This window comes from Dicentrarchus labrax, unplaced genomic scaffold (assembly GCF_905237075.1).
Source record: "Dicentrarchus labrax unplaced genomic scaffold, dlabrax2021, whole genome shotgun sequence".
NCBI lineage: Eukaryota > Metazoa > Chordata > Actinopteri > Moronidae > Dicentrarchus > Dicentrarchus labrax.
Window position 1 is genome coordinate 11,325,189 of NW_026136705.1, and position 27,737 is coordinate 11,352,925.

Below are 27,737 nucleotides of genomic sequence, written 5' to 3' on the forward strand. Positions count from 1 at the left end.
AAATCTTCTTACTGCATTCCTGATACTTGCAAACAATCACACTGTGTTGCTAAGCCCTTTGTGAAAGGGGATCATAGGTTCCATAGTTAAATGGGAATGAGGCTCTATTAAGGGTTTCATGTTCATGGACCCAACTGTCCTGAACTGAACCCCCGATTTGTAATTCCATTTGGGTTATTATTTAACAAGAGTCCATTTAACTTTAATCAGTGATTGAAAGTAACTAAGCACTAAGTACAATTTTAAGCAGCTTGTACTTTCATTTGATGCTACTTTATACTTCAACTCCACAACATCTCAGAGGGAATGTTGTACTTTTTATTCCACTACAGCCATAGTTCCTTTATATCGCAGAGCTAAAGATTTTACATACAAACATATAATGAACAAATAAAATATGTAGCCTAGTACATTAAATTATACCCAACAATTGTCACGTCTGGTTTGGCGCTATACAAATAAAATTGAATTTAAAATTAGCTCCACCTCGACAAGCTGCAACATTAATGCTGCCTACACAAAGAATCAATAATAGCACTAATTATTCAATGAATTTGGATAATCCAATAATCATTGAACACTTTTAGCAAGTGAAAATTCCAAACCTCCTCTGGTTCCACCTTCTGAAGGACGTCTCTGTTTTATATCAGTGTCTTTGGGTTTTATACCGTTAGTCAGATAAAAAATAATTTTAAGACATCACCTTGGACACATTTTTCACAGTCTTGTGACAGTTAAATAGTGTAAATGATTAATCACAAGAATAATCTACAGATTCATTGATAATGAAAACAACTGTTAGTTGTAGCCCTATATATATAATAATATAACAGTCAGAAAGGGGTGATTCAGCATGTAAATTTAATACTTTTGATAGATTTTGCACTGTGATATTCCTACTTGTATTGAGTAAAGGATCTGAGTATGTCTTCCACCACTGAATTTGTTCTATTGTTTGCTCCATGCTCAAAGATCATTCTCCCAGGGTGAATTTTCCCTTCTACAAGACTTTTAGCAGGTGCTCTTCCCTAGGGCAACGGACACAGCAGGGAGGGGTAAACTGCATGAAGACACCAGACTACTTGACTTTGTTTAGCCTTTAATCCCACTTGAATTTATCTATACTGTTCTCAGGGAAGTTAATTAAACTATATGCATGTTTATGAGATTGCTGCCATATTGGAAGGATTTTAACTGTGAGCTCACATCTGACACTGAGAAAGACAAGGACACCTAGTTACTGAATAAGGCTTTTTCTTGTATCACATTTGTGAAGGAAATTCCATAAGGCTATATGAATTCAGATAAAAGTGATTTTATATTTATTTGCTAAAACTATTTGCTACCTGAATCTTCCATAACCTGGTTGCTAATATGGGTGTTATTTAGCGTGTGCCTGCACCTTGTAAATATACGCTTATATAAGCTTACATTGTATTTTTATGTTTTTGCACTATCTGCAGGTCAGGGCTGGTGTAGAGGAGATTAGTGTCTGTGCTGCTGTTGCTCTGGGGGAGGAGAGGCAGAGGTTGGGATGGGATTGGGTGGGGTCTGTCACATAATCAATCTTTATGAATACATCGAATGATTCCTGGAAAGTATAGTTCCTGTCCTACTGTATGCAGGCCCACAAGAAACATCAAATTCTAGTTCCTCGAGTTTGTGTAAAATAACTCATCAGAAATAAAAGAAAGACCCAGACGGAAGGGCCACAATCTGAGCTGTGTCCTTTCACTGGTCAATGGTGGTGTATGTACAATCTATATATAGCAGGTCTCTTCATTCAGTGTTTTAAACAGGCATTATTTAAAATGTCCCTTTTACATTGCAGAATTGCTTTTCTATCCTTGCTGCGAGTAGTCATATTTGTTTTAACCACGGCTAAATGCAGAAGGAACATCTGCTTCTAGATAATAAATATATATATATATTTATATTTTTCTATTAATCGAATTATGCTTCTAGTTAGCAACTGTCTTGTGTATTAGTTTCCTCTATAACACTCTGAAATGAAAAGTTAAACTTAAATAAAACTTTTTCAAGCACCCAGGTGGATATGGGTACTAAACCAGTGACCTTCTATGACAAACCAGTGCTTTAAGCATGCTGCTACCACCTAAAGATCAATATCAAACAATGGTGTGTGAATCCAAACAATTTGAACCACTGCACTCTGTATATGGCTCCAGCATCTTATCAGACAGATCGTCTGTTGGTCAGCAGCAGTTTTATCTCATCTGCTCAGATATTTCCATCACAGAGGATCGGCTGTGTGTGTTTTACCAACAGACCCCGTGTGACCCCTGACTTCAGATGACGGGAGGGTGACTCAAAGTACACTAAGCAGCATTGTGCCTGAGAAATAAGAACTATTGATTTGGCAAATTATCCAATTATCCCAACCATTTATCCCTGGGAAAGCTGGGTCTATTTTTAGTAGTTACTGCCACCCGTGCCTTTTCATACTTGAAGCCAGAGCTACATGCTATTAGACTCAGCCCAAACAGAAGCAGAGCCACTTATGTTTATAACTGTAATTCATCTTCCATTACAATTCTGAGATGGCTGGAACGACTCCTCTTCCTCCTAAACTAGAGTTTGCAGACTGGGACCAGTCTCCCTGGTGGTAGGAGTTTTAGTATTAACTAGCTGGCATGCTGGCACACAAACATGATGATTACATGGGCAAATCTCTAATCCCACTGGCCTTAATGGGCTCCTTAAACTGGGTATTAGGGGAGCAGCTAAGCCAGGTGATTGTCAGGCACTTGGCTCCATGGACACAGGAAACACAGATGGGAACACAACACAATAACAATGCATAAACAAATGGGCATGCATAAAAAACATGGAGTGCTATATAAATACACACATGTATAAATCAAGTGTGTCTGTAACATTGGGTGCTTTGCCTCATTGTTTCCATTACCTCTGTGCCACAGTGACTTCAAATCCCCAGTGAGATGACAGGTGGGTGAATGGTGTGTCTGCAAACACACTTATGTGCCACTACTGTCTAGCACCTCAGTGATGGCTGGAGAAAAAAGAAATAACTACCAAACCTGAGGGCATAGATAGACCAATACCACATCCGTGCAATATAAAGGGGAGGAGGGGTAGGAGCTGTCATCTCACTTTTAAATGAAAACCTGAAGAGTGTGAGACTAAAATAAAACTGTCAGACAAAGATGCAGAGAGAAGCAGGGCGTGAAAGTGAATGGAGCCCGCCTTGTATTTGAGAGGTCTCTGGCCTGTGATCCCTACCGGATAGCCCTCTGTTTTCTTCTGGCACCACTTCAGTAGAGCGTTTCTCTTAGATCCTCCATACTCCCGCGCCAGAGCAGCCAAGGGGTCCTTTCTTTCCACACTGTCACCAGGGAAACACAAACCGCAATCACAGAGAGAGCGAGAGAGAGGGACAGTTAGAGTGTGTCATTTGGAGTATGATCAGTGTAGTGTTTGATTAATCCATAAAACTGTTCTTTATCATCACATCCACACACATTTTTTATAAATACCATAATCACTCAAGCTCTGTTAGTTGCATAGTATAAAACTGTTCATTTAAGTGAACATTTTTCCAGATGAAAATCCTTTGTAGGAAATAATTTCACCATGTCTGAAACTAGTTCATTACAGGCCCTGATGTATACACACACATAGGAGTGCTTCAGGGACCTAAAAGTTTAAGTTTAGTTGTAAATATTGTTTTCTAGATCAGGAAAGGTTAAAAGGTAAACAGTTTTGTTACACTCCAGAGGGAAAACAACTAAAAAACCACCATATAAAAAGGTACAAAATGCAGCTGAGCTGCATAATGAATCACAATAAAGATGCTGCATCAAATTATGACAATGAGGCTATTAAGTAACCACATCAATAGTCATATATTTTATGCAAGATCACCATGATAGTACCAAATGAACAGACACGATAGTATTAAAGAATTAAAATTTACTTCATTTTCCTACATAGTTAATCTAATTTCCAGATGTTCCCTCTCTTAAAAGCACCGCTCAGAGTTCCAGGATTTCCATGACCAAAGGGTACTTTATTATTTGATCTTGTTTTATCTTTACAAGATTGAAGCTTCTTTGCAGTTCATTATATTTGTGTTAGAATTCAGATTTGGCGCAAGGTTACTCTGGAGTGAAGCCAACTACATACAGCTCAGAGAGTTCAGCCTGGCTTTAAGTGTGGGATGCTAAGCTTTAGCACAGTCTTTTTTTGGCCTCCCTCCTAATTTTGCCATTCTATCTCCATGGGCTTAAGCTCGAATGTTTATATTCAGTATACTGACTGCACTATTATAAGACACAAGGAATAGAAAATAGAAGTTACTAGTGGTACAACAGACTGGTTAAGTGCCTATCTGCAGTACTATTCAGAGGGTCTGCTCCCTGGGGTTTCTGCTGGAGCTGAGGCCATGGGAAGACCACAAGACACGGTCATTGCTCTAAGCATGGTAAACATTTCACACGTCACAGCAGCGCTGCTGTTAAATTCATTATTTCTCTGTTTGAGGCACCGCGAGGCCAAAAGCAGCAAGATGCTGTCCAAACAAATATTACAGAGGTGGAGAGCGCATGCATTTATCAGCAGTGATACCGCAGTTATATCATAACCCTAAAACCATACCAAACACGGTACTGTACTGCTGCTAAACTGCTGTTTGAGAGGGAGGGCCTGCGTGAAGGTCTGCAATACAGTGACATGCATTTACATTAATAATGCACAAATATGTTAATGTTGGAGTGCATTTAGACAGACACTAATAATCCTGTAAATACAGATGGTGAAGAGCAGACAGCTCAATAATGTCATGATACCAGAGGGAAAAAAGGGTATGGCTGGACAGACAGGTTTTTTTTTCCAGATCACTGAGAGTAGTGTACTAATGTAAACAGTCTATATGTAGGCTGAAGATGAGGGTGTTGTCCAGCCTGATGCCAGAGTAATCTACCTCAAATGTAAGTTGTTGAAGTTGAAGTTGAGCATGAGTCAAACTAAATGGCGATTGACATTTGTTCATTTCTATGTGTACACAAAGAGGAGTGGTCTGTATGGGAAGACGATGTCAGAAAAAGAAGATGAAAGAATGTTTAACATCTGTCTCTCTTCCCTTTCTGATAAGGGAAGAGTCTGTGTACTGTGTTAAAGCCATCTGTGCCACAAAACACTGCTGGCAATGAAAGACACCAAAGTCTGTAAGCTGGGACTTAAATATGCAAAACTGAATTTCAGTAGAACATGTTGTTACTTAAAAGGCCAACAAGGAGGATCTTAATGGGGAACTTTTACAGAAATGTAGAACTACAACAGTTTTTCCTGTAAGTCATTATTTCACTACAAAACCTCTATGTCAATATCTTTAGCCTATTCTGAATTCTAAAAATGATGGGTTTTTCAAACAACATTTGTGGTAAGAATGTTTCAGATACAAGTTGAATTACAGTATCTCCCGCCAATTTTTCTAAAGCTGTTAAAATAAAAGTTTGATATGAGACTAAATGACTGTTGTTGTAGTGTTGGGTCGCTCAGAGCAGGTTTGCATAAGCATTCTCAGAAAAACTTGTTTCACAACCAGATTTCCTGTGAATTACAACCAACCAACATGTTGCATGTAGAGAAGTCATATAAACGGATGTTTACTGCTCTGTTTTCAAAGTAAGGGAAGTGGAACGTAAGGTAAGATCTGATTTACTTCTGTCTATCTATATATATATGATCTCACATGAATTATCAGACAAAACCATCTGGTTAAACCCACCTGAGCTTACTGTTGCCTCGGTTGTAGCTGAAGGATGTGGTGCGGCTGCTGAGGGAGGCGGGGGTTTTGATTACAGACTCTAGAGAAGGGCTCTTTCTCATTAGGCTGGTAGGTTTCAGGTCTTCCCCACAGCCTGACAACTTATCTGGGGGAGTGAAGGATGCAGGAAAGAGAGGGAGGCAAAAGAGAATGTGAACAGAGGGATCATAATATATCCTTTTTAAAGCACATTTGACAAATCACATTGTACAATGGTTTACAAAAAAGAAAGTATGCAGACCACATCTTGGCAATGATATGAACATCTGTGTATACTGACAGCCACCACTTCACAAAATACAACTAAGCATAACTTTCTCCAGTGCCCTGGACAAGGCATCCATTGTTTTTCCGTTTGCATCATTGATTCAAGCTGAGGAACAGATTTTTTAAATCTACTATGAAATGTTGCTGCACAGTCCATAGGTCATGACTGGGAAGGGCATAGTCTTCTAAAGGCTCAAAATAACCCTGCCCGAGTGCGTCTGTCTTGCCTGAACAAGTCTATACTAGCCACTGTCTGTGAGTCAGTAAAATAACATCAGGGAATGATTAAAACTTTTCATCTTCTGTTTTACTGCAATAGCTCAGTACATTAAAAATCCTTTCTGATCAGTGCTTTTGTGCTTAAAGTACTGCAAACATTTGCTGACTGTAGATGCAGATATTTTAAGAGCTCAGTCACCACATTTACAGTATTTGCTTTCGAGGAACTAAATTATGAAACTGTCCGCAAAAAAAACAGTATAGACGGATGTTTGCATATCTTTATTCATCTGCTCATGTGTGAACTAATTACATCTGACGTTTCAGCCTTACTCATTACTAAAGGCAGTGACTCAGTGGTACGTTGTCTGGCTGTCCATTGAGCTAACAGCAGTGTGCAAGGCGATCACTTGTTCCAGTGTGACTGCTAAATGAAATATGGATTTGCATGTGAATTAACCCCCATAACTTTAACCTAAAACCACATCTGTGTTACATACCATACTGATGAGAGTATTCACCATGATTGATCCTTTTTTCCAATGTCTTTGATAGTGGCTTTATGTATGACTGTCTCTAAAAGAACACAAAACAGAACAGGGATCTCATCATATCAGAGTCTAAAACAGTTTCACTTATAGGAGGTCTTATTTACATTTTAAAAGGAAACATATCTTGTCTTCTGTGTACCTGGATAGGAGAGACAGCAGCAGCAGGCGCAGTGCGTACAGGAATTCCACTCAGTGGGCTTCTTGGGGAGGAATGCATTTGAACTGTGTGGCCTGGTCCATCTGAAAAGCCAGATAATACAGTATATACATTGATTATTGTACCAAAACTGGCATCAAACATAATTTTTAATATCAGACTATAACTGTAAACGAGGAAATGTAGTATTTAAAACCAGGAGCAGAATAACAAACAAATACTGAGCATGCAATGGTTAGGCCTACAGTACAGACAGCAAGATATGAAATCTTATATTTATCAAATACTTTTTCAAATCTGTTTGTAGTTGGCATTTAGTTTTGGTTAGATTCTTAGTCTTGTTTAATTATTGTTTGAGTACACAGTACATTCAGTGGCCACAGTTAGACCCGTACCACCTATTGCAATCCAATGCAGCTGTTCTGCCATAAACTTTACTTTTATGATACCTATAACTGCAGTTTTTGTTGACACTGTCAATTATCACTTTATCATAACTTCTTATTACTGCCATCTGGGTGGAGATACAGCACATTAAAATGGCCTTCAGCAGGTGTTTTGTCCACTCTGCCATTGCAGCATTGAATGAACTGCTTTGCTGACTATGTTGTGCTCTGAGATGTATAGATGTATTTATGGAGACTCTATGCATTGTCTTTATCCTTATATTGCTGTGTTTATATCTTTGTGTTTCTATGTTGAACTGGCTGTGAAAATACATCTCCCTCTAGGACAATAATGTGTAAATCTAAATCTAATCTAAATGAAAATGCCTCCTCCTCATCAGTCGAAGATTTATCCAACACATCTTTTCTTTTTTTTTACAAGTGTCAAATTATTCTGACAAAAACAGAAAAAGCCTCCAATCTGCTTGAGGTCAGCCAAGGCCGCACAGTCCCACACAACTGTATAATGTATCTCCAGAGCAATGATAGATTTCCACACTGGAGATCTCACCAGCTGTTCTCCTCTGTCATTACACTGCTGTGTTGGGATTCCCTGTCTGTCTGTGTGTGTGTCTGGGTGTGTGGATGTGTTGAGATGCTCGGTGCTCACTCTGTCCAACAGTATCAAAGGACTTAATGAGCGATTTGACAGTAGCTCCAGGCTCTGAGTCGGCATCTCCACTGGCATCTGTGGGTGTGGTCGGGATCATGGAGATGCCGCACCAGTGACGGCTGTTATCGGAGTCGGGCAGCCTCACCTCATCACCTTGGGACCTAACAGACACAATGAACAGGGTTGCTGTGTAGAAACATATACAATACAAACACCTGGAGAGAGGAGGACTCTGACAGCGTGTGCATTTGTGAACAGGAGATAAGACTAAAATCCCTCACTTTACGATTATCTAACAAGATTGCCTGACAAGATCATGTGATCATAGTTTGACATTTGAACGAAAGAACTGTCAATAACTGACGGCCAGTTGCAGATACCCCGATTTAAATTTGAAACACAACATCAAAGCAGTCCAATCACGAGGACACTTTAAACCGATTGCCCCTTGTGAACATTGCACTCAAGGCTACAGTGTGAGGGATTTGGTCTTTATCAGTGATGGATGAGGACTGAATGGCAAGTAAGGAATTTGTCTTAAACATTGCACCCAACTCACCTCCAACGAGTGTACACTGAAAGAGATACACAACCACAGTTGAACTGGTGTAGTTTCATTTATTCATTTGTCTAATGAACAACAGTCAAACAGACATACAATACACTTATGTATTCTTTCCCAACCAGTCACAAGACTTTCCAAGTCTTTCTTTGCAGAATAAATTAACAGCACATTCACTGTATTGTTCATTAAAGGGTTTTACTATAGACAGAATGAAATGAACTGTCACATTGTTACCATCTCATCTTTTTCTAGATGGTATTTTTGAGTGTATCCAAATGTTTACATTTTGAGCACCAGTACCTTTTTATCTGGTAGAACAATATGGCTTTTAATTAAACAAAAATGCACAAATTGAATATGTCTGATAAAAACTGGACTCTGAGTAGAACCTGAGATCCTGCAATATGCCATTACACTACAACAACACAGAATATTGTGTAAGAGTCTGGCTAAAAGATTAAACGTCTTTCAAAATGAGTGATATCACAAAATGCGAGGATCTGATACATTAAGAAGGTTTCTGAAGGAATGACGAAATAGGTTAATATAGTGATTCAACATTGATCAACAAGGAAGAAGTATCTTGAGAGCCTTGGCTTCTGAGGTTCAGATAAAAAGTCTATGTGCATGATTCTACATTAACCTGTCAGTAATGTTGCTTAAAAGTGAAACGTTAGAAAATGAGTTTAACTCCTTGTTTAAGGGAAAAATTCTAATTTTAGGAACCTGAAGCACAGTCTTCTTAGTCGTTGTGTTAAAAATGGACCATGAACCTTTTGGTATGTTTGCGAAGAGTAACAAAGAACTCTGAGGTACAACTGTCTGTGTTTGTGGCAGTCCTAAAATCTAATTCTGGCAGTACTTTGGATGTGCCAGCATGGCTGACATCAAAATCATCCTGGTTATTTTATCTGGCAGAAAAAAATAATACTCTAAATTTAAAAGGAATATAGCGATCATTAAAAAGACACATATAAATAGTAAAAGAGCAGATGATACCAGTATGTCCATGTGGATGTCGCCCCCGTATGGTAAATGTGTATTCCATAGTGCCATCTAATGGCTAAATATGACACTGCATTCAGAAAGACCAAGCTGAAGTCATTAACTAAAGTGAAGTTGGGAAACAGAGGTCAAAGTAAAAGTAATTTGACTGATACAGAAATAGTAAGAAAAGCAAACGTGAGGTCCAGCATGAAAACCATGAGCCACCTACAGATGGGTGACAAATTAAAGTAAAAACCTGAATGGAGAAACATGACAAATGCAGATGCTTTCATACAGGACACAAGGGGTCATTTAATGGTTTGATGAGGAAGTAAATGTTTAAATTAATACACCTATAAGAAAATGTGGAGGGTTTTGTGTTTGTCTTTCCTTTCCTTTAAATTGTCACCCATCTCTAGTATTTTAATAACATAATAATCAACTGGGCTAAGTTCTGCTGCATTCCTCTTGCCTTGAAATGGGGAGTTCTGTCACAATGCTGGGAATCTTGCCACAGGCTAAATATTTACCAAGTCTTCATACTGCATCCTGTTTTTTTCATGGTGATATTTTTGTAACAGGTCATTTGCCATCTCAACTTTCTAAAAAAAAGGCACAAATCAGCTTTGCACAGTATGAAAAGGAGAGTCTTTCCAACATATGGCATTTCTTTAACACAGATCAAGAATATCACAAAGAAATAATACATTCATTGAGAAATAAAAATACAGAACTACTATTCAAAAGGTTCCAAAAGACATGTAAAGAAATAGAAGCCAGACTCTTTGTGTACTGCATCTACACTGGTCACTGTGGCTTAGAATGAGACTGGTTTACCACGTTACATTTTGACACAGAAAAGTAATAAGTGCAACAATAACACTGTCTTCACGTGGTGCTGAGGTGGAAGGGGGGCACTTCTCTAGTGCCCTTCTACTGCCGTCTTGGTATCAAAAGTGGCTCCGGAGCTTATTCTGAAAAGAAAGAGGAAGGAAGATGAACTTCTGTATACAACTATGGTATGAAGAATATTTTAAGCATTTACATGTGCATTGTACATGTGCAGCAAAACTTATCTTACATTTCTTCTTAACATTATGAATAGCAGACCTCTGGGCACTTCTGGACTTTTTAAAACTCTGCTCCATGCATACCTCATAGGATTAATAAGGTCACTCATAATGTCTAGTATGACCAAATCACCCGGTGATGAAGACGCTATGCAAATGTATCTGAAGCAGATGATGCATAGCATGAGCTTAATCCAGTCATGCCGTGCAGACCATCCTGCTATTTAACCAACAAAGTAGGAGGGTTATTCATTCAAAGAACAGCAGGTGGCACCAGATACATCTACTTGAATGTCAGGTTTAAAGAACCAGGCAAAGCAAACGAAAAAGGTAAGACAGTCCTGAAGGTGCAGTCAGCCAGCATACAGAAAGACAGACAGAGTCGGACAGGCTGAAGCAGCAACACGAAGCCAAACACAGACAGGAAGGTCAGTGAGCAGCAGCAGCACACAGGGCAGGGAGAGGCAAGCTGGTTGAGAGAGGGCTGACAGGGCAGGGAACTCACCTGGACTTTACATAGGGAGGCTTGACAGAGGGACATCTTTGACAGAGTCATCACAGGGAGCTGCTGGAGGTGGGGAGCGGACGCAGCGAAACAGCTAATCTTGGGGAAAGTTTGCTCATTTAGCCAAGTTCTAAAACCAAATATTACTAATTCTTATATACTGAAATTGCTCTCATGAGGTTTGTGAGGTGATATAGTATGACTGAAAATGAAGATAATTTGCTTGCTTACAGGACTATACCATGACTGGCCACACAGATAAGCAGAGCGCTATACAGCACAGGAAGTACTTCACCTGGCATGATAATGAAAGGGGACAACACTGTCAAAAACACCATGGCATTTGCACGCTCAAACACACTTGTATATACAGTATACTCACACACAAACCAATGCAACACTCTATTAAAGCCTTACATCAATCACATTACTGCATGGCCACAGTGCAACAACACTACATTAAATCTTAAACAGCATGATACATTGGCGAAGAATATTTTCACTGGAAGGTGCAGTGACGACAGCGGTAACACTGGCTCCAGTGTTGCATTGTAACACACTTGGATCAGAGCAGCATCTGTGCATAGAGCAGATCTGCCATCACATCTGCCTTCTCATGTAATAATTATCTCCTCTAATCAATACACTGTAGTTTATTGTGGAGTGTGAGGTTTGAATGTTACTATAGGGCAATGGTCCGTGTGGAAGAGGGAGACAGAGAGGGCAGCAGCTTAAAGGAGTAGAATACACAGAGGGAAATACCGCAGGAGACTGCTAATTTACCAACAGAGTCTGCCAAATCCCAGGGACCTAAACTCTGATAATCAGTGGAATTAGTCTTGTGAAATACCAAGATATGAACTAAATAATGCCTACACTAAATACATCCTGGAAAACACTATTTTGGAATTTTGGAAACCTCTTAAGCAAGAGATTCTTGGGAATTAAAGTTGGAATATATTACTGTTTGTATCACATGAATAAAACATTGGATGGGGATATGGCAAGACTCTGGCAGGTATCTCATATCCATATTGTGTTCAGAGAGAAAGGAACTGCAGCCCGATGCTGAACAAGGGGAGCCGGGGGGGATTGGTGAGGGGGAGGAACTGAAAACAGTATGGTGGAAATGGTACCTGACTCCCTGCAGAGCCTCAAGGTCCGTGGAAAGCTTTGCACTGCGATCCTGCTCCTCCTGCAGCTGCCTCCTGAGTGTACGAAGCTCCTGCTGAGCCTCCACCTTGATGTCATTGGCCACCACCACTGCCGTCTGGAGGTCGGCCTGGAACCGACGCCACTCCTCTTTTTCATCCTAAAGACACAAACATATGGATAGAATCAGCAACTGACACAGGGACTTTGGGTTTGTTAACCCTTTGGATTTAGTAAGATTTATGTTAGCATTAATTAAATTTAACAATAGATAACTTAAATCTTATGAGCAAATAATACTATATATAATAATATATATAACACAATAATATAATATTTATGAAGACACGAGTAAAGCATTTACAGTTTAGGCTTGAAAACCTGTAGGACAATGACTGTGTCAGTGACATTTTGTCAATCCAAGCAATCCAAATTTTGTTAACAACGTCTACTCTTTGTAACAGTGATCTGTTTCATAAAACCTCAGAAAGAATTTTTAAAACCCCTAAGGCTAGAAAGAACTTAAAAATCACCCCAAGACCAGAAAAAAAACCTTGTTGAATCATAAAAGGGAGGCAGAACAACAGATGCTCTTTGGTAGGAAGCAGGCAAACGACACTGAGAAAAGAACTGAAGAGATCCCTTGCTGATGAAGTAAAAGAACAAAAATGTAGGGCTATATTCAGTGTTGCAAAGACTGGAACCTTGTAGATTTGTTTTTTAGCTGTCTTAGTTACTATAGTTTCATTTTTTATAATGTTTTATGTCAGAATTTAGTGAGACTTGGGTATCCATCAATCAGTTAGGCAGATACATGGAAGAAAGGAGAGGAAGTTCCAAAGATCACTGAGAGAGCAGTTTACAAAATGAATAACAAGAAGGTGACAGTGAAAATGGTATCTGGTGCACTTGATAATGCCTGTTTTAAAATACCATGCCTGCCAAAAAATACATAGCTGCCTGAACAGCCCATCTGGATGATAGTAGAACAATACTTTGTGGACAGATGAGTCCAAGGTCTAACAATTGGCAAAAAGACAAGGAAACTAATACTCCACCCAAAAAGTATCTTTTGAATATCACTCACTCATCCCTGTAGGGCTGAGAGGTCGCTGTAAAAGAGAGGACACTCTCTCACTCACATTTCACAGATTTGTTATGTTAGTAAAAATGAATCAAAAACCCCATACAAACTTTTCAATCTACAACTGAAACATAATCCACTTCTTTGCTGTCCACCTGTATTCTCATTGTGTTACGATCATTTCATCACAATATGGCTACTGTAAATTCTCTGCTTCTATATCACGCTATAACCCTTATTAAAGCTTTGAAGCCCTGCCAGTAGCTACATATTTAATTTCTAATTTTGCTTTCATTATATATATATATATATATATATATATATATGGTAAAAAAGACAGAGACAGGACAGGAGAAGGGGAGATTGTATGTTACAAATGTCCGACAAAGGTAGATCTGATCTTGGGAGGTCACAATTACATGGTTTGTGACCAAAATAGCTATGTGAGTCACCAGGACCTTCCCAGTTTGAAACTTTGCTTTATATTATCTTTAAAACAACCTGAACCATTTTGTTTTGTTTACTGGCTTGTGTCTTCAGCCTGTGATGTTCTAACTGCGTTAAATACCAATTACAGACGTTATAAAGAAGCTTTATGTGTCTGCATATTGAAGCTTTCTTACCTTCATCTGCCTACTCAAGACTTTCAGTTGTCGCTCTACTTCAGCTTTCTGCTCCTCCAGCTTTTTAACAAGATCTGCAATGAAAAATTCAAGGTTTTTAAGAACTGCAAGTTCAGCATTCACAACTAAATTGTGTTTTCAGTATAGTGAAGAAACAGCAGCTAGTATGAAGGCTTCTCTAAAAGTAAAAGTTACTTCTCAGCTGCCAGATTTTTCATTACTGCAATACTATTAGCATCAGACCAGTGTAATCTGCCATGATTCATAACAGCTTGTGGAAATACAGTGTATCCAGCCATATAACATTTGCCAACTGCACTAATGGCAAGTCAGTGACAGTGTGTTATTGTGCCTTCATTTTGCATCTTATTTTCATATACACTCAGTTGCCAGTTTATGAGGTTAGTAATAAGATACATATGGCCTAAACTAATGCCGTTTAATACAACAGCCCTGCAATAAATTCTACCTTCATGAAGTAGAACTGTTTAAAGAGGTATTGTTTCAACTTTATGGTCATTTTGCAGGGGGTTCTAATATTTTGTCCTCCCATTAATATAAATAAGGATAGACTAAATAACAGAAGCCACTGACTGATTAATTTAAATTCTACATTTAAGACCGCAGGTTAAAAGACTCCTGAGAGCCACAGAGATGTGAACAGCCAGTGAAAGGGACATACTCTCCATGTCCAGGACGGCCTGGTTGGTGTGGCAGTTGATGGCCCTCTGCTGCTCCACCTGGTCCTCCAGTTCGAAGATGGTCTCCTTCAGCTCCTTCACCTGGTTCTCAGCCTGGATCCCAACCTCCTCCAGGGAAGTCACCCGGCTGCTGAGCTCCTGCTCCCTCCTCTCGGCCCGCTCCTGAACCTGCTGGCATTTGGCTTCCACCTGTGTATGTGTGCATTTGTGTGAGTATGATGGGTTTATGGCTTAAAACAAAGAAGCAGTGTTTCATGTGGAAGGAATTGCTGGCTGTCACTCTGCTAATTAGATAGAAGCACTTAAGTCACCTTTGGCTCAAGACCGGATAATTTATGATATCTTCCAGACATTCTTGCGGTGCAGTATTTCCACTTGACCTTGATGGTGCTTTTTACATCTCTATCTTTCAAAAGAAGCTGAAGTCAGTGTACCCTGATCTCTGAGTACAGTATGCTGAAATAAGTAAATGATGTAGTTATGCAGGACTCTCACCCACTGACACTATGTGGTTCTAATAGATTAGGATGTTTGTGAGTGAAGTTATGGAATGGCCTCACCCTCACACCCATGTGGCAGAGGACAGGAGAATGACTCAGAGGGTCACACACTTATGGACCACCCTACTGTTGGCACTGCAGTCACAGTCCAACAATGATGACATCGCTAAGCTGATGGTGACACGCCTCACTTTGGAGTCAACAACCACCAACATGACCCTAAACCCACACTGCCTCAGTCTTTCTGGTGTTTGGTTTTCCCCTTCAACACCACAAAGTGACTACTGAGAAACATATGAAAACAATTTGAGCGAACATGAGTGTATGTGCTGTGATGGCGAAGAAAAGTACCCAATACTTGCTGTGCTTTTTAAGCATTGTGGAAAATGTGGGTCCTCATGTTGACATTCAATGGGTGGTGACTGAGCCAAGAATGATTAATAATGTCACGGTCGCCCATTTGAATCACACTCTACACGCTAGACTAGTGGTACAACTATTAACTAGACACATAGCTTTAGCATTCAAATCTATTCCTGAAAATGATAGTTTACAGTAAATGTTGATGGGGAGATTGTTATTTAGGGAATTCCTGAAACCTTTGTAAAACACAACACAACTAATGAGCTCACTAAGAAAACAATAAGTTTCTTGAGCACAGTGAGTCACATATAATTCGAGTCCAGGTCTGTGCACACACAACTAAGTACAACACAATGGAAGCAACCAAGTGGAAAATGTTTTTCTGTGACATTTTCTAACCAGTTTTAAATAGTTTCATCTGAACATTGGTGACAATATTTTGAGACAAATAGCTCAAACAAGCAAAGTTTTTGTAATGGCAATCCACATCATATTGTGATAAATACTAATGCAAATTGTCATGTTCTGACTGAATTTGACCATAACAGAAAACGTTTTCAAACTTTCAGTGTTCCATTTGTAGTGTATATTCATGTTGTGCTTAAACAACAGATCCAATAAATGTGGAACAAATCATAAATACTATGAATACCAAGATGGAAATTGAATTGTGACCTCATACCCATCCTACCTTGGACATTGTGGCTCGCACATGCTCGGTCTCGGCCTGGGCCTGTAGCAGCTCCTGCCTCAGCTCCGTCAGCTCCACTTCCAGCCTGTCTCTCTCAGCGTGGGCTGTCTTCAGCAAGTTGTGCACCTCAGTGCTGTCACTGGCACTCTGCATGGCCTTCAGTTCACCCACCTTTTGCCTCTCAATGTCCACCTGCGCCTTCAGCCTACTGTTTTCCAGTCTGAGACAGTCTGCTGTCGCCCTCTGCTCCTCTGCAGCCTGTGCTGCCTGACTTCCAGCTTCCTGCTCCCTGCCCAGCTGGGTCTGAAGCCTGTCCATCTCCTCTCTGAGGCAGCGTACCTGGCCCTGGGCCTCCTGGTGCTCCTCCTCCAGAGCCCGCAGGCTGCCTGTCAGCTGCTGCTGGATGTCCACCAGCTTCTCCCGTTCGAAGCGTGAGCTCTCAACCAGCTCGGCATACCTCTGCTCCAGCTCGGCCAGCCGAGGCCCTTGGTTGCCCAGCTCCTCCTCCCTCTGGGCCTGAGCTTGGGCTTGCTCCTGCAGTCGCCCAGCCAACACCTCATTCTTCTGGACCAGCACCTCCAGACGCTCTCTCTGCTGTTGAAGTGAGGTCTGTAGAAGACGCTTCTCCTCAGCCAGCCGCTCATTCTCAGCTGTCAGCTCCTGCACCACTTGCTGCTGGTCGGCCAGTTCCTGCAGAGTCGCCTGCAGCTCCTCCGCTGTGCTGTGGTGGCTCTCCTCCATCTTGTGAATCTGTTCCGTAAGGCTCTGCACTGACACATCCTGTCCCACTGCATTGGTTACTGCCCCTAATGTAACCGCTTCCCCACTGACACCGCTGCTCACTGATTCTGAACGTGATGGGATCTTCTCAAACTCTGAGGAGTCGGGTGATGGCGAGTCCTTGGTGATGTCAGAGCTGGAGGAGACAGAGGTTTTGAGAGGGCTTGTAGAAGAAGGAAGCTGAGCTGAGGAGTTGGAGTCTGAGGGCAGGCCATTCACCAAAGGCTTGGAGGGGGTGCTTGTGTTTGTACTAGAGAGAGGAGAGGCCTCCAAGCAAAGCAGCTTTTCCTTCAGTGTCTGGTTCTCCTCCCGGAGCGCCGCCAGCTCTCTCTGGAACTTCCCATTTTTCTCCCTCAGCTCTCCAACCAGCACAATGGCCTCCGCTACCTGTCCCTGCTCTTGATCTCCACCAGTCTCTTGTTTTGAGACAGAGTTGTGTGAGGGTGAAGAGGAAGCAGTGGACGGTTTACCTTTGCAGTGCTGTAACTCCATCCTGAGATTGCTGATCTCCAAGTCTTTAGCCTTGGCCTCAGCCAGCAGCTCTTTCACCTGGTTCTCAAGTAGACCCTTTTCCTGGCCCTCTGCATCTCCACGAGACTTGGTTGAACTGCGCGTCTGTTTTGCCAGGGTGGAGAGGCTGGAAGTACTGGCACTAGAAACCATCCTTTTAGTGGCAGAGCTCCTAAGCTGGTCCCTCAAAGAGATGCGGTCTCTGGTTATGCTAGAAGGGATTTCTCTAGGAGCTGGGATACCAGACTTCTTGGCTGCTTGTGCACCTGCAATACAGACCAAAAGGAAAATACACATTGAAACTGTGTTCAAGTGATCGAATCTGGAGCATAGTTCATACATTCGTTTGATCATTTGTTTCTCCATTTCAGCTATAAATAATACCCATAACCTACATTCACATCTGAGCAGCAGAGACGTTGAAATAAGCTGCATTATTAATCTCAGATCAGATAAACATTTAATTTCAGATGAAAAAATTCATTTAGATTAATCAATTTAATTTATAATTTTAATTAATATAAAGAAATGCAAATGTGGTGCCAACACAGATTGTAGTTTACAGTCAGTAAAATATTACTTAGCAACTCAAAGATAAAACCTCTCTCAGAAGAATTACCATATAACCATTTAACAGGCCTGACACTGAAAAGGGAAAGTTAATCATATCAATGCACAGACATGCTGGGACCATGAATTTGTTAACATCATGTAATGACACTAATTGAATAGACAGTGTGTCACATTCAGACACTTGTATTATTCAGCAAATTCATGATGCTGGTCACTGTACCCTATTCACTTATTGTTCTCTGTTTGGACAACAGAGCATCTGCCTGGCACTGTCTGTCTGTTGCTCTCTGTGGTCATTCATCGCTGCAGCAGAGCTTAACAGTGGCATTTCAAAAGGCATCAGCGTGGGTCGCTGGCGTGAGCCTTTTCCTACCCTCTGTCAAATATGAAGAGTATTTACAGATGCCCAGCGTGAGCAGGGTGCCGCCTGAAAACGTTTTATTGTTTATTTTCAGATCATCAGCAAACAGCGATGCAGACACAAGGGGCTTGCTTGTTTCAAAGGATGACAAAGGTCCCTGTGCACGTGGACCATTCAGGCACAAAGCAGCTTAAGCAGTGCACAGACAATGACAGCCCTGTGTCTCTCACATGCATGCACCATCATCAAACCCACTGAGCAGAGACTAGACAGTCTGTGTGCTGAGATAGACAGCGCATTACCCTGAGCAACACGTGCACACACTTATAACACACACACAGAAAATCTACAAACAAATGGCCGAGTTTGGAATGGAAATCCTATACCCCTGTGGGTTCTTTAAGTACTCTGCCATTGATAGGCACTTTACACAGACTATCCCCTTATTGAATAAACTAGCAACTGTGGCAGGAGCTGCCAACACTGGCACAATTTCTGGGGTACAAAGCCATTTAACATTCCCAGAGTGTGCAGCTGTGGTTGAAAAAGTGAGGTGCTTTACGTAGAGAGGTAAAGACATGTTAACAGTGTAAATGGAAAATCATGAATATAACAATTTAAAACAAAATCCAACTTCAATGAGAGCCTAAAATTGTAAGTATAAAATAAGTAACCAACCAAGGTTCAGGTTTTGAAGAAAAATAATGGCCGATAAAACTGAAGAATGGCAGAACGATACTCAGTTCTGTCAGTTCTGAATGTCAGTGAGATTAGGCTCTCAGTTAAAAGCCACTCTTTAAAAAGAACTCCAGCCTCTTTGGACTGAGGGGAGGCCGCCATTTAAATTCACATGAACAAATGCAGCACTTCATCCTAATCAGTTGAATGAATTTGCCACTGGACAGACCTGCGCTTGAAAAAAATACAGGGTACCATTAAAAATCCACAGTCACTTTTCTCTGCACTTCACAGAGGATGAATCCATGACTGACAGAATGAGGACAGCATGCACTCCTAAATTATGTACTGTCACATGGAAGATGTTAACACTAAATCAGCACTGTGTGTTATAAATGACTATTTACTATGCACTACAGGAAGCATCATCCAGACAGGGCAGAAAAAGACAGAAACACCTAACAGCTCACACATAGTTTATGGCCACTTGTCATATTCTCATTATAGGTGGCAATAAAGAGAGGGACAATAGGTCCTTGTTAGGGAGAGAGAGAGTAGTCCAATGTGACTAAGATCAGTCCATTCCCATGAGAATGACTGGTGCCAGGAGTGGGACTGTGGGACAGCCTTTCCTTTGCTGTTCCTTCATATTCTGTTTTCCTCTTGCTCTTAGTGAATAAAACCCAGATGGAGCACATGAACTCACTCATCTTTAGATCTCCCACCTCTTTCACCATGACATCACCACAGCTGCTTAATGTGCAGAGAAATGACACCAGTCTAGATGGCAGGATCCTAAAGAGGCTGAAAGAGCCACTAGAATACAGCGTCAGGTCTGTGCCTGTACAAATACCACTATGCATTTTTTGTAGTACAAATGCAGGTACAGAAAAGGTTGAACTTCTGCAGAACGTGCTTTTATATAAGTAACAGTGTTTTTAAACACTATGATTATATATTCTATTGACAGATGTATTAAGTGACACTCCCAGAGAGAAAGATTATAAAAATATCAGTAACAAATTTGGCCAAATGTTGGCTATAAAAACAACATTGGACAAAAAACAATATTGTTTTATAAAGCTGACACTGGCCAATGCTGTGTCTCTAGGAGAAAAAAACCCACCTGAGTTAGACAACCTGTATCCAAGACCAACACAGTAGCTGCAGTGTGTCAGTGTGTAACATTTAGGATGATCTATTGGCAGAAATGGAATACAATATTCATTGGTATGTTTTCATTGGTGTATAATCTCCTGAAAATAAGAACTGTTGTGTTTTTGTTAGCTTAGAATGAGCTGTTTCTATTTAAAGAGGCTGCCATGTTGAACTGTCATGTTTCTACAGTAGCAAAGAATGGATAAACCAAACAGAATCTATATAGGGGCTTTCCATTTTAGGGTCTTCTACGCGCTTGGAACAGGAGAGTGAGGCAAGGAGGTTGTGAGGCCAATGAAAAGCATGGCTCTGCCAGGAGTCAATGAGTTGAGATTAGATTCTACTTAAACTGACACTGAGAGGGTAAGAGGAGACAACAAATAGACCACTGACACCTTAAGTTCCTAACTTGTGGCTGAACGTGGTGCTGGATCAGATGCCAGAAACCGTCTCTTTAATGTGTCTGACAAACTGAACCATCTAAAATTAATTACCATGTTGCACTGAAAAGTGGAGAAAGAGGCTTTTCCCTTACAAACATGATAATTGAGATTCCCCTGAAAGAGACACTTAACCTTCATTTGCTCTAGAAGAGCTGCTCACTGGCCACCTGTAAAAGACTCCCAGGAGAGGATGTGGGCATTAATGTGTAGCAGCGCACTGCTGTAAATAACACTGCCCACTTCATTTTTTCCTTGATGAATAAAAGACACACAAATTCACATATGTGGTTGGTTTGTCAATTTGTACAATGTACAACCAAGCCAAATACACTAAAGAAAGAAGAACAAAGAAAGTAAATCTGAAAACCAGCTAATAACATAGCACCATCAAGTTTTTTGGGACCCAAGTTGCGAAGCCTTTTGAGTGACACTGACATCACCCTCTTACTTAATGGCTGCTGAAAAGGAAAGAAGGATAAAACTACTAATGAAATGTCCACCCCTCACAAAGCTCGCACACCACATTACCAACGTCTGACAATCAATCGAAACAATATACGTGCGTGAGGAAGTCTTATAAAGCCAGAAAAAGCCATAATGTTAGAACTTCGTTATAATGAAGAGAAATTTGTGCACCTTCTCCAAGAGGGCACAAGAACTACATTGCTTTATGACTGAATATTCTTTCTACTGCAGGTGTACAAGTGAAATTTATCTTTCAAAAATTGAAATTGAAATATAAGACCATGGTGGTTATGAGTTAGCTTAGTCTTAATTTAGTACCGTCTTCGATGTAGGCCGGCTGAGGTCCAGGACCATTTATAGCTGCCTCTGAGAAGCACTAAATCTGTGAAAAGGAGTGGAATGGGCAGTTAAAAGGCTCACTGAGGAGCTTTCCTCCTCTAGCAACGAATAAATCCTCACGCAGTCTGAGGAGACTAGCTTCTTATTCATAGCAAAGTGCAAATACCCCAAAACAACAGTTTTGGGAAAGAGAAGAAACCCAATGACAAAGAACATTGTCATTAGTATTTTTATATTTAGTGTCTCAGGAACTGTCACACCATACACTATGAATTGAAGAAGACTCTTTGCCAATTTTTCCTCATTAATGATTTTTTATGTACCACGACAGTGTTTAGACAGTAGCTACAAAAACAGAGTTGCTGCCAACTTCAATAAACCTGACTGAGGAGTCTGAGCATGTGAAATCATTGTGTTGCTTACATTAACTAATTATCTAAATGAATTACACAGACTGACTTCCAGTAATCCAAAGGCATTCAGTTATTCCATGGGAAGTCAGCTCCCTGATCACAGTAATGCACTGTGCTGGCTTCTTTCTCTCTAATGAAGATAAGCTTTCAAATCACAGCAGGAGCAGTGTGGCTGGACATGGTCCAGCACCAGCCAGTTAACTGCAGCCAGTCTGCGTGCCAGCCAAGAGGTGACAGAGTGCATTGTGGGCAAAGTGCACAGAGTCTTCAATTTACAGAACAGGATGGTCACGGGTGAGGAGTCATAATGAATTAATGACTGCAGGTGGTCAAGTGTCAGAGAACTGGCACCTGAAATGACACACTGGCCTCGTCACCATCACAAATAAACTTCGGATGGGAATCTCTCGCTGCCTCTCCTCTGTCTTCCCTTCTGTGTTCCAGGAAATGTGGCGTGTGTTTTTTTTCAGTCAAGGGGAAGTGGAGAGGAGAGACAGAACATGCCGTCTGTGTTTCTGGCCTTCCTGTTGTCCAAGTGACAGGGCATGAAATAGGTCAACAGGCGCCCCTCAGTTAGATGCTGGGACTCACAGGCATTCCTTTCCTCTTACTGGAGTGGGAGATAGACAGAACCGAGGCTCCATGACACAGTGGCTGAGCAGAGATTAGCCTGGATGGTAAGCTGCATCACAACAATGTGCCACTGAAAACAATGACAGCACCACTTGTTGATGATTCCTTCATTGTAATAAGGGTACTCAACTTCAAAATCAAGTTTAATTAATAATTCATTCTGTAATAAAGATAAAGTGTTTGTGAATACAGTATGAAAACATCTTTGATATATGTTGCTTTGCCGCTGGAATTCCTCCCTGCTTCCAGTCTGGGACATGACATCACATGCAAGCTGATAAATAAACAACAGATAAATAAATAACAGATAATACAAAACTATAGAAGCTTTGTGAAACCATGCCAAACCAGTGCAATCTGATTAATTGTTAGAAAAGTGGTGTCTGTCTTTGCAATAGTTAGCTGTGTAAACCAGAAATACTCATGGTCTCATCAAGCTTTACTGACTCACTGAAGGCAGACAGTCTAACACCTGTCTTTGAAACTGAGTTTAGGGACTGACTACACAAAGGATTTGAATGGATATTTGCATTTGGGATAAGTTCATCACAGAATCCACAGATTCCAAAATCAATCAAACCTTTGGTTAAATGTTTGAGATTCATTGGAAGAAAAGTCAACATGTTCTTACTTTCACACCCATAAAATAGATTTTATTTCCAGTTATGTTTTGTCAGCTAACCCTTTAAAACAACTGTTCTTGGCCAGTTTTCACCAATAACATGAAATAGGTCTGAGCTAGTTTCATACCTTCTGGCCCAACATATTTTGTTATTGCAAAAGATCTCCCCCTCTGCCATCAGCTGAATGGAGGTGCTCCTGTGCAATATCATTAGATAACACAGTAGGCTCCATTCAAACTCTTCTATATGCAAACACATCAATGCAAAACCATAACTGCATGAAAACGTTTACGTTCAGTGTGCTAAAGAAACAAAAAGTAAATGTAAAGGTTTCTGCTGACGTAACTTGTAATTACTTGTGTTGAGGTTTTTCAATGATTGGAGTCAAGAGAAGGCTTGTTGTTTCAGTGGCTGATATGCAGGATGTATAAGAGGAGAAGGGCAAATATACTCAAGTATTTTAGGTGATATTTATTCTCTTGGGATTACCCAATAACCATGGAAAATAATAAAACATAGCAAAGCAAAGAGAATGTTTTGGTTGTGCTTATCAAGAGGCTGAAAAACATTAAAAGAAAGGAGGAAAGACTGAAGAAATTGTATTGACTGGCTCTGATTTCAGACATTTTAATGTAATTTTAGACTACTAAGAAATAATATGGAATGAAAAGTAAAGAAAAGCTCATTTACTAGCAGCCACAGAGCCTTCTGAAAAGCATTAAGTATTTCCAACTTCGCCTATAAGCAGAGGTGCAGTGAAACACCCTTATACATTCTTAGTCTGAAGTCATTGCTGTGACTCTCTTGTCAGCAGGTTGCATGTTAATCAATCGTGCCTACAACTGACCAGGCAAACCTTCCACCTAATAGACATACAGTATGCAAGACTTCATTATGTATTTAAGCTGAGAAGCTTGTTTCTGCTTGAAAAGTGAACAGCTCTGTGCTTCCTCTGCAGCACAGCATGAAGGTTCAGCATGAGAGCTGGCAAGCCACAGAGGGCCACTTGGCCTGCGTTCTTTGGCTCTGTTAACAGTTTGATTGAATCATTTTAACTGGCCTGCATGCTAAAACTTTTAACACAGCATCCTTATGCTGATCCACTCTGCTTTACACTACTTATGGAACCAATACCTTACAGAGATATTCAATAGCAAGGGCCATGAGCCAGCCAACAGAGGGAGAATTTCTTTATGCTCCAAATGGAAAACAGTTTAACACAGGACTCACTGAAGGAATAATAATATGCCATTTTACATGATTGCAGGTTTATAGGATCAGTGTGTGATGGGTAACAGGTTGTAATGAGTATTGCTAAACTTAGTTTTAAGCTTCTGATGATTTCCATCCTATCTTTATGCCCTTTGAGTAATTGTTACAAGACTTAGAATGTATTAAGTGTTTGTGATTTACTTTCCTGGATTCACCACAAAAGGGATTAAAAAACATATACTGAGGAAAGATGAAGCTGCAAATACGAATGTGAAAAGAGGACATAAAAAGACAACATTAGCCTTTAATCTGAAGCAACACTCTCCTATGACCACAGCTTAAATAATAACCAACAGAGAGGCAACCGATTCTACATAAGGGCTCAGTCATACTTATAAAACAACATTTCAGACAAGGCAAAGTTAATTCATGCTGTGCTTTCAGGTACAAATAAATTTTTTAAAAACAATTCTTAACTTCGGGAGAACCACAGAGCTAAAAATGAACAAAGCTGTATTTGTTGTGTAAAACAATCTACAAGATGTCACTAAATCACCAAGCTCCCAATCGTGCCTTTTCGTAAGGAAGTGTTAATGAATTCGGCTGTGCTACTTTCTGGAGTGACTGGACAACAATGCATAATCAACAAGATGACACCCAGTATTCCCAACTTTTCTCTCAGAAAGTGATAGTGGTCTGATCTCTCTTTGGACTGCTGTTCTGGAGACAAAAAACAATGCTGGATAGCAGACAGCAGAACCTACATCAACAGAAATATCAGGACTGTTCCCAGAGTGAAGACGAACCACAGCCAGCTGCTGACAGATGCTCAAACCACATCAAGTTTGATTTGGTTTGCATTGAACACACAATCACAGGCTTAGTGGCTCACATGTCAGATCCAACTCAAGTGTTTTAAGGGTGTCAAATTTATACACCATTGTTAGTCGCTCTGCCATAAGTTAGTGATTTGTATGAGCTCAGGCCTAACAGCTATAATATACCAACTTTGATGTCCAGGTTATAGACTGTAGTCACACAAACAGGACATTTAAACAGCACACACCTCCCTCTGCAAACACAAAGCCCTGTGGTATGACCGGTGTATTTACTGTACAAAGTGTTAACTGCTATGGAAAGTATGACTGATGCAACTTCCTCACAGTGTTCCTGCTATCAGAAGTTGGACAAACTTGCTTCCTCATGCTGAACCCCTGCTCTACGTCAATTTGCTCCGATATGGTGTTGAGACGGCACAATAATCTACTTATTTCCACATTCTTTGTCTTACTGCTCACAGTGGTGTCAAAGTCTGCTCTGAACGGGAGCGGTACCCACCGGGCACACTGAATCAGTGCTTCACCAGACATTATAGCAGACAGACAAGCATTTAGTATCAGAGTTAGAAGTCTTGATAGGCACACCTCAGCTGTACTCTAACATCATACAAAGGAATTAGGCTACTCCGGGGTGGTCTTCAATGCTGTGATATATTTGTCAGCAAGGCGGCTGCTAAAACAATGTCAGTACGCAAAAATATCCCAATGTTTGAACAGAAGAGGAAGACAGATGTCGCTGTATGTCTGAGTGCGGTTTATGTTGAAACCTGAGCATAAAAATTGCCTCAACGCAGGAGTTCACTAAGCAGAAGCCACACAGAACTTAATCCTACTTAAGCACAAAATGAAAACACAGCTTCCTGTCTCAACTGTCCAAGGCACTGTTACCTAGCAGAAATAGAAGTTGGCTAGCAAGTACATATCAATAAAAATTACCTTTAAATGCCCTACACACACACACACCAGGTGTTTTTGGTTATTCTGGTTGATTAGACTTGATGTCAGGTGAAGCTATGACTGGAATTCAACAGGTCAACAATCAGCATGCACCAATTAGAGTGACAAAGGCCCTAACAGACGCAACAAACCTGACGAGAAAGTTGTTCCTACAGTCTGATGTTTGAGCTTCACTGTGCAGAATGATATATGTTCAGATTTTGACACTGGAACATTCATCTACTGAAAGTGGAAAGTTTCTCTGAGCTCATTAGGAATATAATTTTAAGGGGCGGGGCCTATGAGCATGACTTGTGACAACAAATTGTTTAAAGAAGAAGTCACCCTGGTCCAGTATGCAAGTGTGATGTAGAAACTTGAAGCCACAAATGCACATACACTGACAATGGACTCATAACATCTTGTGTCCAGCAGGAAGATTTGCATATTCATAGATTCTTGAATTTTTAATGAGGTAGAGGGAGTAGATGCTTTTTAAGCATGTGCAAATTATAATTTTTTTGCAAAAAAACATCCAAGCAGACTATTTGTATAAATGTCTGAAGGGAATCTTTAATTTATGCAATTATGGTGTTAAAATTTGAGAAATTTCATACTGGATGTCTGAGCTGAGCTGGGTTTCTGTACCAGCAGCCATAAAACATAATAACCTAATGTTGCTGCTGAATAGAAATATGAGTCTGAACGGAAACAACAATGTTATTCCAATGACAACATGCTAACTGCTACAGTGATAGCATCCAGTACTTTCAAAAAAGTTGTTGGCAGCATCTTCAAGCATTACAGCTATCTTCAAGCATCCCTGGAGAACTTTAGGAGAAACCACAAGTGCGTAACATTTCTCATTTTTGACCATGTGAAAATCCAGACAGACAGATAATCTATTTTACCTCCCTACACAAACATGTTTTAACTTTCCTTTAATCCTGACCCCAAATGGGTACAGCTGACTGAATTGTAGCCCTGAAAATAGACCCACTGTTATTGGACTATATTTTACTGACAATTCATCAACAGCCAACAACATGCTGACCTCAGGCTCTGGTCTTGGCCGATCTCCTGGTGAGCCAGTCTGGAGACAGGAAGGCTCAGTGTAGTAGCCGTCAGTGTAATTTGGTTCTGATAACGACCTCCTTATCACTGCAGCAGACAGCTTACTCCTTAGCCTGCCACTTCAGAGATAACACCATCAATCAAATCTGAACGAGTTCCTCCCGTTCCCACATTTCTTTCCCTACTTCCAGCACCAGAACTGTTATTCTTCTTTCCAAGTCCAAAGTCTGACAAACCTCAGCTGGCCATTTCAGCGGATGGGTGGAATAGAAGCTTATGTGGCGGGTACAAGCTTCACTGTTCTTGTCCATCACTATGTTGTTGTTCATCAGAGCAAAGCAGACATTGAACCACTGCTTTAATTAAAGGTTTAAAATGTTTACTATTATACTACAAT

At 40.5% G+C, this 27,737-nt stretch overlaps 1 protein-coding gene and 1 long non-coding RNA gene across 5 annotated transcripts in view; one reads left to right on the top strand and one right to left on the bottom strand.

The window, feature by feature from the left end:
• specc1 (sperm antigen with calponin homology and coiled-coil domains 1) overlaps positions 1-27,737 on the bottom strand; it is a 69,342-nt gene that overhangs the window by 15,850 nt on the left and 25,755 nt on the right. For all 4 annotated transcript variants that reach the window (XM_051399984.1, XM_051399983.1, XM_051399986.1 and 1 more), the window contains 9 exons: positions 16,304-17,859; positions 14,731-14,938; positions 14,049-14,122; positions 12,326-12,501; positions 8,060-8,223; positions 6,986-7,086; positions 6,796-6,871; positions 5,771-5,915; positions 3,265-3,367 (listed from right to left, as the gene is read on the bottom strand). In XM_051399984.1, coding sequence (XP_051255944.1) covers positions 3,265-3,367; positions 5,771-5,915; positions 6,796-6,871; positions 6,986-7,086; positions 8,060-8,223; positions 12,326-12,501; positions 14,049-14,122; positions 14,731-14,938; positions 16,304-17,859 — 2,603 coding nt within the window. The remainder of the gene's footprint in view (positions 1-3,264; positions 3,368-5,770; positions 5,916-6,795; positions 6,872-6,985; positions 7,087-8,059; positions 8,224-12,325; positions 12,502-14,048; positions 14,123-14,730; positions 14,939-16,303; positions 17,860-27,737) is intronic.
• LOC127363516 (uncharacterized) overlaps positions 14,854-27,737 on the top strand; it is a 39,487-nt gene continuing 26,603 nt past the window's right edge. Inside the window, exon 1 of the long non-coding RNA XR_007884871.1 lies at positions 14,854-14,958. This is a non-coding gene — a long non-coding RNA (uncharacterized LOC127363516). The remainder of the gene's footprint in view (positions 14,959-27,737) is intronic.